We start from the raw sequence: 15623 nt of genomic DNA, 5'->3' as shown, positions 1-15623 counted from the left end.
CTTTGCATGAAGATACAGTTTTCTTCCTTCTTTCTTTCAGTGCTACTTTCACCTTTTACATTTCGAACCAGTCGCATGTTTTGCAGCAGAGAGTTGAATTCCCACACGCATGTCACTGGTTATATGACAGAGAATATCTCGGATCAGTCATTTATATGATAGATGCATTTTTCGAATCAGAGATTGGTGGCTGTAATATGATTAAAACACGCTTCACCGCTATACAGTGGCTTAAAACGTCTGGTTTTACTTTTTGTTATCCTCAGTTTTATGCAGGCTGTTATAGTCGGTGCGTGTATGTACCCCACTAACAGTTCAATCGATCTTAATTAAATTCAGGTTACGGGCGCCACCTTTGCTCTGGGACCCTTCCTGTGATAGCGACCTCTCGATCGTTTGCATGCGAGGGGATGTGTAATGGCAAAATTCGCCGTTCTCGAAAGAGAAAATAGACGCGCATCATTTTCCATTCCCGATGTAAGTAGCCTGAGGTAAATCGTCAATGACTGGCTTCTTCTTACCTCCGTTGTACATAGCCTGTCTTGAAAAGTTAGTTTTGTAGGTCTCCACTGCATGTGTTTACTACTCCTGCAGTACGATGCGAGAAAGTCAATTAGATGCCTTCCAGATTAGGTTTAATACTTATCTCAACAGCCGGTCACGGTAGCTGAGAGGTTTAAGGCATGTACTGTCTTCGCTCGCTTGTAAACCGGGATCGTGGCTTCGAATCCCACTCAGGGCATGGATGTTTAGTTTGTGCGTTTGCGTTTATCTGTGTTTGTGTACAGGTAAAGACCTTGCGACGAGCTGATCACCCGCCCAAGGAGTCCTACTGAATGTGTAAGATCTAGAAAAACCGAAGTGAACGGAGAAGTTCATGGAGGTAGGCCTAGGCCCACTGGGGCTGTAGTGCCAAGGAAAAAAAAAAACTTACCTCAACAATATGTTGAGACCACCAGTTTATTTTAAGGATCTCAATTAATTTTTTAATGTATGTTCCGTAATATTCATCCGAGAGAGGTGTGTTGGAAGTTGTGCATCCGCAAAATACGTACGTACGTACGCACGTACGCACGTAGTCAGATGAATTGGAGATCATAGTTGTAAAAATAGGGCCAGTGCCTAATTGTGCTCCACAGAAAGCGGTCATGTAGCTGTCACCGCTGGACATGCAGCACTGCTTCTAACTAGATAGTACACAGAACTCAGGCTTCAAACGAAACGCACTTTTTATGCCACGTCAAAGCTGCAGCTTTTCTTGTAGTTAGGAAGGAACGTACTACGAGTGGTAGCGTAGTTATTTAAGGCACTATGCTAAAGCCGGAAGCTCGCGGGTTTGAGTCCTGATGAGGCGGATTTTTTTTTCAATTTACCAAATCCTTCCAGCCGCACTATGGCCTTGGGGTGGACTCAGCCTCTAACACAAATGAGTACCAGGAATCTTCCTGGGGAGTAAAGGGCGGCCGGCGCGTAAGACTGACAACCTTACCGCCATCTGTGATCCGATTGTCTAAAGAAAATGTGGGAGCCTCGACGTCTCACAACCCTGTGGGCGTTCACGGCCCGTTACAGGTGATTCCACATGGCGTGTAGATGACTTCATATGATAAAAGGGTAGAGGGCGGGCTTTTCTCTGGCAAAATGTTTCCCCCGCGTCACATTATAGCCAATGCATTCAACCCTTTAATTTAAAGATTTTCTAGCTCTCTCGCATGACCGCTTCCCCCCCCCCATTCCTGTCGAGTTTAATTCAATAATGGTCGCATAAATTTATATGGAGAGGCTTCTTCCCCATGTAAAATGCAGTAGAAGTTCAGAGTATATACCGCATCTGAAGCATCTTTGAGAGTGTCGTCACATAATGACATAGCTGATTACGTCACAACTAGAAAGCTACTAGAGGCTATTTTCAGCACATGATGGGAACCAGAATCGCCCTAACGGAAGTTTACATTTTTTCCCTCGTAAGGTTACCAGCTCAAGATATCACGTACGCTCTGAGATGGCTCAGACTGAAAATCGCACGTTTGTTACTCTGTTAGCAGGATGTTTTGTTCTAAAACGTTCCAGTCAGTTTTCTGTATGGATGATAATGTATTGATGGAAACGGTTATTTGTAGGGAATGTTGGATTTCAATATGCAGTATATTTCGATGTCAAGATATGTAAATTTTGCTGTGGAATAACATATTGCAGCGCAGGGTTCTTCTGTCTTATGAGATGTAACGCCATATAGCCCCCCTGAACATCTGACGTTTTGGAGGAACGTGTCGCCACCATCTTCAGGGCTGAAAAATAAGCCAAGCAAGAAATCAGCATGGAGCAAGCATCAAGGAGAAATTCACGATGGTTTCGTCTGTGGCTTATTCATTGTCCCCGAAGGTGGAGGCGACATGTTAATTCGAAACTCGTGTTGACTTTTCATCGTTCTACACGACGTTATATCCTAGATTGTAGGATATTTGGATTTGAGGTTCTCACAGCGTTTGTTATAAAGAGTTCCGTCTTCTAGGACATAGAAGGCGGTTATAACCACCGCTGTGAGAACCTCAAATCCAACATATTGCTGTGTTACGAATTATTGTTCTTTATGATTCTCTGCTTCAGTGAAGGTCTTGAAGTGAATTTTCTCTGTTTCAGGGGTCCGATGCGGGATCAGATCTCTTCACAACCACTCGAAAACGTAAGTAAAATATGTGTACCTTTGATATCTGTAGTTACGATAGTACACGCACGTCTGTTAGAAATAGAGGGATATTGTATGCAGAGCTCCAGAAATGCAGCTTAAATCACACTTCGCTTATAGTCTTGAAGCCTGCGTCCTCAGTTTTTTGACAGGAGTTGTATGAAACTGACCTTAGATCTTAAATTCGGTGATCACTGAACTGAGGCGTGACTGTAATTTGCATTTTATAGTTTGCATGTGTTGGATAATGCGTGTATTAAAAATAATTTAGAACAAGGCTAGAAGCCGAGGTAGCTTAGGCGGTATATGAACGGGCTACCGGCTGGACGGCAGGGGTTCGATGTCCGAAAGGGACAAGAAGAAATTTCTTCATAGCGTCCGGACTGGCTGTGGGTCCAATCCAGCCTCCTATACAGTGGATAACGGGAGTTATTTTCCCCGAGAGAAAAGCGGACGGAGCATAAAACTGATCGCTCACCTCCATCTAATGCAAAGGTCAAGAATGGTGGAAATATCTCCACTCCCTCACACGTCTTCATGCTGTGTTGCTTAATTAAAGTTTTTAGAACAAGATTACAGTAGCCACAGGTCTTCACAGACTCCCACGAATCTCGGGTCGAAGAGGCTTGTTTGTGTTTTGTTAACTTCCAGAGTTTTCTTGCCCATATCACAATTAGATTCATTTCGTTCATTTATAGGTACCCCCCTCCCTCTGGTCATGTGAATTATTGATCTGATGTCTTGTATTCGAGTTGCTCTTAACCTCGAGGGAGGGGGTATAGGTCATTAACAATTCGTTAGGTGTGTTTTTATCTGCAACAAAATCAGTTATTAACTGTCTGTCCCCCCCCCCCCGCAGTGTCAGTGTCCGCATTTTGGTAGAATTCATCTGGGATTAGCCGTGGGTCTAGGCGGCGGAAAGACAATGAAAAGGGGGGTACAGAATAAAACAGTAACAAAGAAACTGACAGAAAATGTTAATAGATTTCAGATGTATATATTTGATAAAACAGAATACAAATCAAATAACTCGCCTCGAGAAGCTAGATGCAACCAGACTGTAGGAAAGCAAGAGAAATCGACACGAAATCCTGTTAGGGCCCGTACGTGGTCTGCCCACTCGAGGCAGGACCAGACAAATTAAGCAGAGAAGAACGTACATTGGCAGACTACGTAGGGACCGGGCTGTCCTGATCTGGAGGTAGAGACGACTGCCGAAATGGTTTTAGAAGAAAAGGAGCCAAATCAGTTTTCCAAACAACCTCCCCAAGTCGGATCCAAGACGGCAGTGAGTTTCAGAAACAGCCCATATCTTCAAAGGAAAAAGTAGGGTGTGGAGGGGAGAAAGATGAGACGGTGGGGACACATGCGCACTGGTGTCGCAGCATTAAACATAAACGCACCCGAAGGAAAGTTCTCCAGCTCCCTGCTAAACCAGGGACACATCTTCCACCCCCCAACCCTCAAACACGACTCTCGGTGCCAGAGGGAGGGGCGTCCATCACAGCACTAGGTGCCCGAAAATCCAGGCATCACCAAAACAGTCCGCCTAACACAGTTCATCTTTGACACTTGGACTGCCGTACTTAGCTCGCACTCGCGTTCATGGGCCGCCGTAAACAGATGAGGCGCGCACCGGTGGACGCGCTCGAAGTGCTGTGTAGCGGGCCTAAGGGTCTGACGTGACGCAGCCCCACGTAAACACGTGAGTTAGAATATGTATAGAACAGCATCTGAGGGGCACACGGTAGCGTAGTTGGTTGAGGCACCTTGCTGCAAGCCGGAAGGTCGCGGGTTCGATTATCAATGAGATCATTGGATTTTTAAATTGACTCATTTTTTCCAGTCGCACTACGGTGCTGGGGTCGACTCAGTTTCAGACAATTGGATACCAGTATTCTAGGGGGTAAAGGGCGGCTGACCCGTAAGGCTGACATCTCCGCCATCCAAGATCCGATGGTCTAGAAAACTACATTTCTTTTACAGGAAACAGCTCCCTAAAACTCAAATAACAAGTTAACTTCAGAAGGGCCACAAGGAAACCAGAAGAAGGGAACATGTATACATATATCATACAATCAAAACAAATTAGAGTGTGCTCTCAGACGGCAAGCTGCCGACGTGGGGCGATGAAAGGAGTTGGCCTCTTTACACGTGGTCCAGTAGCCAATGTAAGGAAACTCGTGCCAAAAACAAGGGAAATCCCTACCCTCCCCCCAACTTAACCGGGTTTCAAGTGAGAAAGATGGGCCCGAGTTACGAAATTGCCCGATGTAGGCTAAGCTATCTTCACAGTGACCGAGGTGAGAAGAGCGCCGATACCCAAAGGCCCATGCCAACGATGAGATTTTGCCCACATTGTGTGCTGCATATCGAGGAAGATTTCAGCATAAAACTAAATCGCCAGCCTCAAGGAAACTGCTGCTGTTGTATCTCCTGGCTGAAGCCTTCTTATCGTGGAGGAGGTTGCGACGAACACTTCCCCATAACCTGCTGATACTGCCAGTGCTGCAAGCTATCCAGGAGGAGGTTTATCCCCCACTGATGACGGAGAGGTGAACCAGCGCCGAAGGGGAAGTTGCACGTGTAACAGTATTGAAAGATAGCTGCAGCCAAGATGAATTCTCGTCTCGAGACTTCTGAGAATTGTTGTGGAAAGCGATGAGCGCAAATTACGAATGAAACGTAGGTATTAGGGAGGAGTAGTGACGTGTTTTAAGACCAGTGAAGGGTTCTTGTGAACACGGTAATTGACCAAACCGGGGATAACTTATGGCAAAAGTTTACCACCCCTAGTAATCGAGTGATCCATTTTACGTCGTTTGACGGAGGGAAATTTGAGATGGTCTGAGTATGATCGGGTTCTTTAGACACGCTTAAAGGGGAAATTTGGTGCCCCAGGGAGGAAATAACTTTTACCGCGAGAGCAACTTTGGAAGGTTTAGCAGTTGGACCCGCGTCACGCAGACAAGAGAGGACCTGTGAGGCATGCTCAAGATGCTGGTCGCAATTCTCGCTGTATACCACAAGGTCGTTCAAATAGTGGTACACAAATTTAAATTTTATATGAAATTCATATAAAGCAGCCGGTTCAATGCTTGAGCACCCGTGGCTATCCCAAAAGGGACACAGCGGTACTGATACAAGTTCCAATCGGTACAAAATGCAGTTAGATGCCTTGGTTCTCGAAAGAGTGGGATCTCTTAATAGAGACATGATTGATATCTATAACTCAGTGAAGTACCTGACCGCGGAAAAGCAATGAAATTCGGAACACCCAGCAAGGGTACTCATCCTAGTTCAATGCATTTATTAAGCGCTCGATAGTCCACGACTGCTCTCTATAAGACTGTTCATTTTTAGGAACAAGAAACATCGGGCTGGAATGCTCTGAAGAGGGGGGTGTTCAGTAACGCCATCCCCGAGAAGTTGTTTAATGTGTTCCTAGGGAAACTGCATCTTGAACGGAGCTAACCTGTATGGTGGCGGTCTCACAGGCTTGTTGTCCCAGAGTTGTATATGGTACTCAACAGGAGAGTTAATCCCAGTTCGTGTAAGGGCCCACGGGAAGCTGTTACGGCCTAAAACGCTAAGGGTGGGGGTGGGGGGGCACGGTAATTGTGGGTCTGCTTCCTTGATTTTTTGGGAAAGGACGGACGAGGTGAAATATCTTCTTGGAATCGGAGTCAGAAAGTCCCAGGGAATGAGGGCTACCAATCTGGACTTCAGTCCGGAGTAGGTGTGATGTCATTCCCAAGGATGCGTCCCGCAACGCTGCAGTTCCCTTATAAAAGATCGTCGCCCAAATGGAGCGCAAAAACGGAAATAATGCTTCAACATTGAAGCCGTTCGTGACTGGCACTTTGCGCAATAACCTCTCCGTAGGGTTGAGCAGCGTATTACATTTGGAAATACTGATAGGCAAAAGTGCCACCGCAACTGGGAGTGTGTAGTCACATTCTAATTTACCCTAGGGAGAGTGCCCCAAGTAAATCCCAAGACAACTGATGCCGTCTCTGATGATATCAGAACGATTTCCCAAATCAGAGCAAACAGCCACCGAGGTTACAGTCACGCCACTAAAATCGATGTCAGGATCCAGCTGCGAAAAGAAACAGAGGCTTTTATGCGAGTCACCATTTCGAGGCAAGGAGCCCACCGGTTCGCTTCCAGAGCATAGAGGCAAATAGAGAAAACGCGCGGAAAGCCATTTCCTCTTCGATGTATGCACCTGACTTTCGGCATTTCGGCCTTGCTTTGCACCACCAGTATTGGTTATGATAGGTTCGCCGACCATCGTATATTCCAGTTCCAGTGCGATGCTTCCATTACCAGACACCTGAACATTTCTACCAAGGATGCGCATCGAGCGCAGTGCATGGCATTTGAAGAGAGAGTAGTCACAGTGGCTTGGCGTGCCCTAATGTGCGCAAACTGAACCAAGTATTTTGTCTGCGCCCAGGAAAGCTTTCTTCGGCAGCAAACCGGAAACCGGGAACCAGTTCTGTTCATCAGTAACAGAAAACCGAAGACCAGGAATCATTTACGTTCATCAGTTCTTCATTATTTTCAAGAAATTGATGCAGCTATTCAAAGTGCGGCCATCTTTTCCCACAGTAGTAGTAGTAGTAGTAGTAGTAGTAGCAGTAGCAGTAGGAGATAGCCTGTGTCATGCTTTGTTAATTTTGGATTTTCTCCTTTTCAGACGAGTTACCAGGCAACCCACCGCCACCAATCAACAACGGAACAGGGTCGCCTGGTGGGGGCAGTGGCGAGACCAGTCCTGCCCCCAGCCCTCTACCCCCACGAATTCCTACTCCACCAACACCGCCACCTCAACCGCACAATCCTACACCCATCACGAACCCGCCCTCATCACCATCACTCTCGTCACAACCTAGTGTGGTATCAAATGGACCAGTACCACGTGTTGGGCCCACGCAATCAGTGGTTCAGTCTCCTCCGCCAGTACCCCCTCCACCCCTTGTTCCTTTACCATTGCCACAGGCTCAGCCACATGTGCAGCCACCACCAGCAGCAGCAGTGACAGCAGCACCTGTACCCGCACCCCATGCCCCCCAGCAACACTGCCCAAACAGTAATACAAATAGCATCAATAGCAACAGCAGGACCGGTAGTCCAGCTGTGGCAACTCCAGCGCAATCTGCTCCTAACAGTTATGCGCCCCTATCACTAGCTGCTTATCCAAATTCCCATCCACACCCACATCCGCATCCGCATCCAGCTTACCCACCCCTGTATGCACCCTATTCTGCAACGTTGCAGCATAGTCCGTACCTTCCGCAAGCGGCCGCCTCACCTCTGCCTTCGCCCTGCAATGATTCGGTGAGTAAATTGTGGCTGTCTTCTCATAATGTTAAGGCAATTCAACTAAAGTTGCAGGATGACAGAAATGATTACTGAACATAAAATACTGGCCAGAGATGCCTTACTTTCTCACTCTTGAGGGAACTGACACCAGAGCTCCAAGGGAGAAAACCCAACAACTCAGCCCGCTAATGCATTAAGAGAATCTTTGAGATTACAGCCATCTACAGTCATCTGTTGACATGGACAGCTGAGCCCGGGCTCGACCTATAACCCAGCCCCAGCATCTTTGAAGAGAGTATTCCTCTGCTGGCCAGTGTAATTCTTGTCCTTGATAGATTTCTCAACCTTGTCAAGAAACCTGTTCGTCTTGCCCTCATTGGGCCCTCACGAGAGCCCCTAGGAGATTAACTGCCTCTCCATGACAGCAGAAGAGCAGATGACTTGGCACCTGAGCCCAATAGAGCAGGAAGAGATGCCCCTTCCTCCAGAGTACTGGTGGTAAGGTCCATCCAGCCGTCCTTTATATTTGTACCAGGGATAGAATAGGTCCCACTTGACCCCAGCTAGACCTGTAATCAGGTGCCAGCTGAGGCCCCAGGTGTGAGATGGTGACACCCTCCCCCTCAGCCCTCGACGTGTACAGACTCCAGTTCTTGATGGCCACATTACCCATTCTCATTAAGGAGACCTTAGCCTCGTCCTTGGTAGGCTTCTAACCAGAGCTCTGAGAGATTTGACTTATTCACTGTTGGAGCAGAAGTGCAGGGAGTAAAAATCCTATGCCCTCTTTTAAGAGGGTTCCTCAGTTGACATCATGTGACCATAGTGGAGCTAGGCTACTAAAGATCCTCCTGTGTCACTGATGTCGCAGTCGGAATTTCATCCCAAAAGAAAATTATTTTGGCCGAAGTTCACATTTTGCATTCTGTGTTTAAAACATTCCTGTTCCAAATTTCCTGAGGAACTTTCGGCGCATATTGTGAATTTTATGGCCATATTTTGCAATTTCCATAAAAATTAAATTTCTTAACTCTGACATTTGTAGCGAGGGGTTGTGCTGTACTTGTATCGCTTTCCTTATTTTCCATCACTCATATGGATTGTAAGCTTTCCTCGCCGGTGGACATAATTCTTGTTATAAAAAATTCTATAATGTCGAACGGTTTAAAAAAATTTGTAAAAACTGTAGGCACAGCAATAGAATTTGGAGATACGGCTACATAAAAGAACTACTTTCTTCTGGGACACTACACTGTGTAGTCTGGTAGATCATTACTGATTGTTCAAAGAAACATACTGCCTCCATATTCAGGTCAGAAATATACTGTAGATAGAGACAGTAGAGTTCTGTATAACGTTCCAGAAAACAGTAATCTTACAAACTGCTGTGAGAATGTCAGACCTTCCTTGGTTTTGTATAGAGGCAGGCTTTTGTAAGGTAATATGGTTCAGAAAATTTTTGTAGCTTGTTTCTTGGCTGTGCTTAAAGCCCTCGTCAGTCCTTGTTCCAGTTATTCTAAGAAGTGGCCTTTGCAATTTGCCATTAGAATAATAATTGTGCATCTCACCCAAAGAATCCAATTAGTGAAGATTTTCATTTTTATTATTTGTGAAGGCAAATAGCAGATACATTACCAGCTAAACTTTGAAGGAAGGTACAGGCAGGGAGAGGAAGGGGAGAACGTGTTTTAAGACTTGGTGCAAAGTAATTAATTTTAATCGTGTTCTAGAATGAGGCAAAGTGGGCTAGAAGACTTGACCGACCATAATTAGAGACATCAGTTGTTAGAGGGTGTGAGTGTTCCCCTGAAAATAAACCCGCTTTTAAACTCATGAAAGCCATTAATTATGCATGAGAATGTTTTTATTCTCTTCCTTGAGCTTTCTTCTGTTACTGTCCTTTATGCTGTGGTTGCTCTGGTTTCAGAATCACTCCCATGAGTATTACAAAGACTCTTCAAAAGTTTGTGGTTTAGTAAAATAAGCCATAAGTACAATCCCTAACAAACGAAGCTTTGTGTGCTCTTGGGTTGTTTCTTAATGTTCTGAAAGGCATGATTGTGAGCAGAATATTTTTTTCCCCAAATGATTCTTGCCCTCTCAGCCTTTTAAATTAATGTAGTGACAGATTGTGGTGTTGATTGATAGTGTGACTAAGTGTTAGTTTCTATGTTATCTATCAACACTAGAGCAGTTACAAGGACATGATAACATGGAAAGGATTCAGGATGAATAAGTTGTGTATATCTGGCATTTGCCTGAAATGACGAACCCCCATAAAACACATTCAAGATATCTAATACAGCAGTCGGGATTTAAACTGTGAACCTTCAAATGCATTAGCTCTTGAGCCAGCTTGTTTGTTGGCTGTTTTCTGATTGCTTTTCTAGAAGTTTATGTTCTGTGTTTGTATGTGAATTCCAGAAATGGGGAACAAGGTCAAGAAAATGTGGATCTATACATCACTCCCCCAAACGTCTTCATGGTATAGTGCCTGATTAGTTAAACACAGTTACAACACATGAGTGTATATTGCCATAAGTGGTGGTACATAATCATATATAATTTCCACTTAACTGGTATGTAAATTGAAACTTTCCTGTCTCCTGTGACACTATAATATAGTAAATTACAGTGACCGCTAAGATAAAGTAGAGAGAGGTAGATTTATCCCTGTGCTCAACTAAATACCACACCTTATGATGAATGGGTTGGAGGTATAGCTTCACACATTCTTAACTGTGATACTAGATGTGGTCAGCTTCATGCCCCAACAACTTTACTCCCAGAGAAGTAGGACCCAATATCCATTGGATAGGAAGCTGGGTGGGCTCCAAAGCCAGTCTGAATGGTGTGGGAAAGAGGAAAGTCCCTTCCCCATGTAGGGAATCGAACTGTGATTTCTTGGTTTGCTCATCCTGTGGCTTAGTCTGTGTGCTGACAGAGGCACTGTCTTCCTAGTAATGATCGCTACTGCACATAATGTTCTAAAACGTGATTTACAAACACTTATGATAATTGATGTGGTATGTCATGATTGAAGGGTATTTAATTGAATTGGTCTTCTAGCCCCAGAATGTGTAATTAAAAATGATCCAACACTTCTTTCTCCATTTAAGAGCAGTGTAGAGTTATGTTACTAAATACATGTACTTTGAATTTTGCAGAGGTCTACAAGATCCCCGTGCCCTATTGTTGCCAAGCAGCCACAGCATTCTGGTGGATCCACGACCATTCCCGCGGTGACGACACCTGTCACTGCAGGTAAGGACTGATTAGTTCACAGCTCTTCTCCTCCTCCTCCATCATTATCATCATCCCTTCCTCCTCCTTGTTCTCCAAGTGTATTTCTGACTGTTCCTAAGTAAACCACTCGTAATTTTTATGTTGTATGGGGCTGAAACATGGACACTTAGGGCAGTAGATCAGAAACATCTGGAAAGTTTCGAAATGTGGTGTTGGAGAAGGATGGAGAAGATCAGTTGGACCGATTATGTGAGAAATGAAGAAGTGTTAATTAGAGTCAGTGAGCCAAGGAATATCCTACACAAAATAAGAAAATGGAAGGCTAATTGGATTGGTCATGTTTTACGCAGAAACTGCCTTCTAAAAGAAGTTATTGAAGGAAAGATAGAGGGGCGGATAGAAGTGATAAGAAGACAAGGAAGAAGACGTAAGAAGACAGTGGATGACCTTGGTGACAGAAGAGGATACTGTCATTTGAAGGAGAAAGCTCTAGATCGCATTAAGTGGAGGAATTGTTTTGGAAGAGACTGTGGACCAGTCGTCTGACAGGTTACTGATGATGATGATGATGATGATGATGACGATAATGATACAGCTTGTCCACAAATATGTTCTTTTATACAAAGTTATTTTTTTGTAACCATGATTACATAATTGAAGGAAGCAAAGAGAAAAGGGAGACACACAGTTTGCATTAGTATAGTTCCACAATGCATGTGCATCAACAATATTCTGTCTTGGTACAAACACTTCTCTTTTTACCTGAATACGAAGTTGTTGTTTTCCAACCAGATTGTGCACCACCCTCATTTAGTAACTTTCTTCAAGTTGCTCTGAATGATAACTTAATAAGTTGTTGAATGGAGAGAGGTAGCACATTTTCGTGGGTGTACAGTATTTACATTGTTTCCATTATTTTGTCCAACCCCTGCATATTAGTATTCTCTCTGAGACAGTACAGTTAACTTGTGGTTGGAAGATCACATACATCAAGAAGGTTTTTAATTTTGTCTTGTATTCTGAACTGCATTTCATCAATATTCTAAGTGTATATGGTATATGCTGAACAAAACAGAATCTGCTCATATTTTAATTCTTCCTAAGTGTCTTTATCCTCAGAGATAAAATTTTGAAATTTGTCAGGGGTGTCCTGTCATATCCCATCAAAATTATAAGTCTTTATTTCTAATTATTTCTTTGGTGTTACATGAAAACTGTAATTGATGATTTAATCTGTAATTTTGTTACTATTATTCATTTCTCTTGCGGCTGGGAGTAATATAATCACCTTAACAGAATTTATTTCACCTTATATTAAGCTTCTCGTTAGTGTCTGTGCTTATGTTCCATATGATAAATTTGATGTAGCAGATGCTATATGTGTATAAATTTAGACCCTCATGTGACATGGGGTTTAAGATGATATGTTAAGTTAGTTTATAATATTAAGGGTTTTGCTTAATTATTTCTTACATTCAAGTCTCTCTCTCCTTCTTAAGGCAGATTGCATCCTAAAATATTAAAAAGTTTTAACTTGTTATAGTATTTTGTTGATAATGAATGCTTTTGTTGACATTGGCCCTTCCCTGTAGCTTTTTTTTTCTTTTAGTTGTAACTGCTCTTGATGTAGTTATTACCCATTTCCCTTTCAAATACTTTGCCTAATTATTGTCTTGTATGCTGCAGCACCATGACTTGACTTGATTTTGTGGAACTAAAGCAGCAGTTAACAGTGGTTATAAAGTAGTTCACATGCCTTCACAGCTTCAGCACCTATTGCCACCACAACAACAGCACCAGCAGTGACAACAGCTACAGCAGTAGTTATAACAACCACAACAACAAGCCACAGAGACATTGTGACAACACCTATAGTCGGTCGCAGTCATTCGCCAAGGGGCCACAGTCCAAACAGGGAACGGGACAGCTATAGGTAGGAATGTCAGCTATTGATGGAATGGACACTTCTGAATACTATAGTGTATATCTGAATGGTTTAAAATTTTTACTTCCAGTAAGCTTAATTGTACATAAACTATTGGAACTAAAGAGATTAAATTTTTGATTAGAAGTTCATGGTGGTAGTGTATTAATGTCATGATCACTATTCTGGACATTATCCTTCATCTTGTCTTTTCATTTTAAATCACACACATGTCAAGGACTAGGCTCTCTAAAACGCCATTCTAAACTTTGAAAAAATATTGCCATGGATAACGACCAGAAAGTTGATCATTGCATTTCAGTTTCAGAAATGTAAGTAATGATGAATTTGTTGATAATGCAGTTCAGTCATCTTAGAACTTCCCACAAATTGCTGAGCCACTCAGGTGGAAGAGCCTGACGCTCCTCCCATTCAATCAGGCTGCAGAGGTTGCACTATTTGCAGAATTAACATATAGCCTAAAATGTTAGGAGTAAAACTTTCCCAGATTACTGCAATTTCATTTTATCTAGTGGGGGATCAAAATGCCTAGTGATTGCAGAAGATAAATCAGATGAAATTGGTGCTAGGCTTTGCCAGTCTTTTCAAACAACCCTCAGATGTCTTGTAGGACTGGATATAAATGGAATGCAGTGGATGTGCATCTCCAATTGACAGAGGATTTATGTTTCTTATTTTGTTCTGTATCATATTCAGTGCATCCATTGTCTCCATGGCATGGTATGCCCTCTGGTTGGTGATGTAGATGGTGTGTAGGTATGGAGGATAGCTGTGGATAAATTTAGTATGGTGTTATGAGCATCCAACAAGGGAGATGTGGTGGTCCTGCTCATTGGTTATTGGAGAGTATTAATATACAGTGAACCCCTCAGTCACGACTTTTTTGTTATTTGATACTGAAGTTTTATTGCAGTTATGTCATATTATATTATTGCTGTCAGCTGACATCAATTTCAAGCACATTAACGTCTTCACCAAGAAAAATAAATCTACAGCAAGTGTGTTAGGATGGCCGTGCCATCATTCAAGCAGTTAGTCGCTGGCTTCCCACCGTAGCAGCCCGGGTTCGATCCCGGGTCTGGTCAAATGGGATTTATGGTGGACAAAGTGGCGCTGGGGCAGGTTTTCTCTTGAGTACTTCGGTTTCCCCTGCCAATCTTCATTCCACCTATTGCTACACAATCACCCCCACCTACGAGAATCATCTGAGGCTGGTACAATAGGCCAGAAGTGGCCACAGTACAAGGGACTTAGTCCCACCCCACTAGCAATAAAAAAAGTGTGTTAGGACAGTATCTGCATTAAGAAAACACAACATCCAGTTGACAAATTCATTTCTAACATAGCGAAAGATGTTCCAGTCTAGAAAACTGAGATTACCGGCCATGGGAATCCGTTGCACTGACCACGTGACAACTATCTTCAAAAAGTTGACACTAACTTCGCTGACAAGCAGCAGTCGCTTGGTTGGTATAAGTTCACTTGTGGACTAAAAGCCTCAGAGTGAAAGATGTGAAACTAGTCCTGCTTACTCTACAGAGAAGGGCTAAAGCAGGCTTCCCTTAGTTGGAAATTCTGTATTCCTTATCCAGCTGGGAGAAGCTCTCTCTTTCTGACCAAACTTTTAAAGTGTTTCAGTTGTCTGTTAAAAACTAACAAAAATTTAAATGTCTGGAACAGTAAGTGACATCGTTAATTTCGGTTTACATAATATGAAAAAGCTTTTGGGTTGTGGTAATACTCCTGCAAATACACTCAAATGAAAATGGAAGTCAGAGTCTTGATGAATGCCATGATATCCTTAAGCAAAATTACCCATTTCTCTGTCCCATGCTTCCTAAGTTGATTGCATGCTTTGTGAGCACCAAGCATCTGAAGTGTGTTAACAGTTCTCATTTGCCTAATACAGGAGCTTGAAATAGCTTGTGGTGTTATGCACTCTCCACCCCTGTACTCTTTTCTACTTGTGCCTGCATTCTCAAACTGCCATCATAAGTTGAGAAGATTTGGGTAACAAGCTTGTGATAGGCTTGCTACCTGGAAGTGGCAGAAGATGCGTTATCTTACTGCATCTTCAGCCAGTATGTAAAATATCAGTGAAATGCAAAAGTAACACATTTTTTCGTACTTTTCAAAGTGTTAGCTGAGTTAACACATTAAAATTAATGTGAATATTAATGCTCCATTACTGGTGTTGTGCCGGTCATGGTAGCCGAGCGGTCTAAGGCATGTACTGTCTTCACTCACTTGGAAACTGGGATCATGGGTTCAAATCCCACTCAGGGAATGGATGTTCAGTTTGTGTTTGTGCACAGGTAGAGGCCTTGCGACGAACTGATCACCCGCCCAAGGAGTCCTACCGAATGTGTATGATCTAGGAAAACCAAAGTGAACGGAGAAGTTCATGGAGGTAGG

The 15623-nt window shown here is 43.4% G+C and overlaps 1 protein-coding gene across 4 annotated transcripts in view; it reads left to right on the top strand.

Annotated features, from left to right (window-relative positions):
- Nucleotides 1-15623, top strand: part of LOC111873464 (autism susceptibility gene 2 protein) — a 241050-nt gene that overhangs the window by 212274 nt on the left and 13153 nt on the right. For all 4 annotated transcript variants that reach the window (XM_033755097.1, XM_023868206.2, XM_023868205.2 and 1 more), the window contains exons 6-9: nucleotides 2641-2683; nucleotides 7392-8032; nucleotides 11185-11281; nucleotides 13028-13196. In XM_033755097.1, coding sequence (XP_033610988.1) covers nucleotides 2641-2683; nucleotides 7392-8032; nucleotides 11185-11281; nucleotides 13028-13196 — 950 coding nt within the window. The remainder of the gene's footprint in view (nucleotides 1-2640; nucleotides 2684-7391; nucleotides 8033-11184; nucleotides 11282-13027; nucleotides 13197-15623) is intronic.

Source organism: Cryptotermes secundus, unplaced genomic scaffold (assembly GCF_002891405.2).
Source record: "Cryptotermes secundus unplaced genomic scaffold, Csec_1.0 scaffold333, whole genome shotgun sequence".
Classification (NCBI taxonomy): Eukaryota; Metazoa; Arthropoda; class Insecta; order Blattodea; family Kalotermitidae; genus Cryptotermes; species Cryptotermes secundus.
This window is presented reverse-complemented; position numbering and strand designations above follow the sequence as displayed.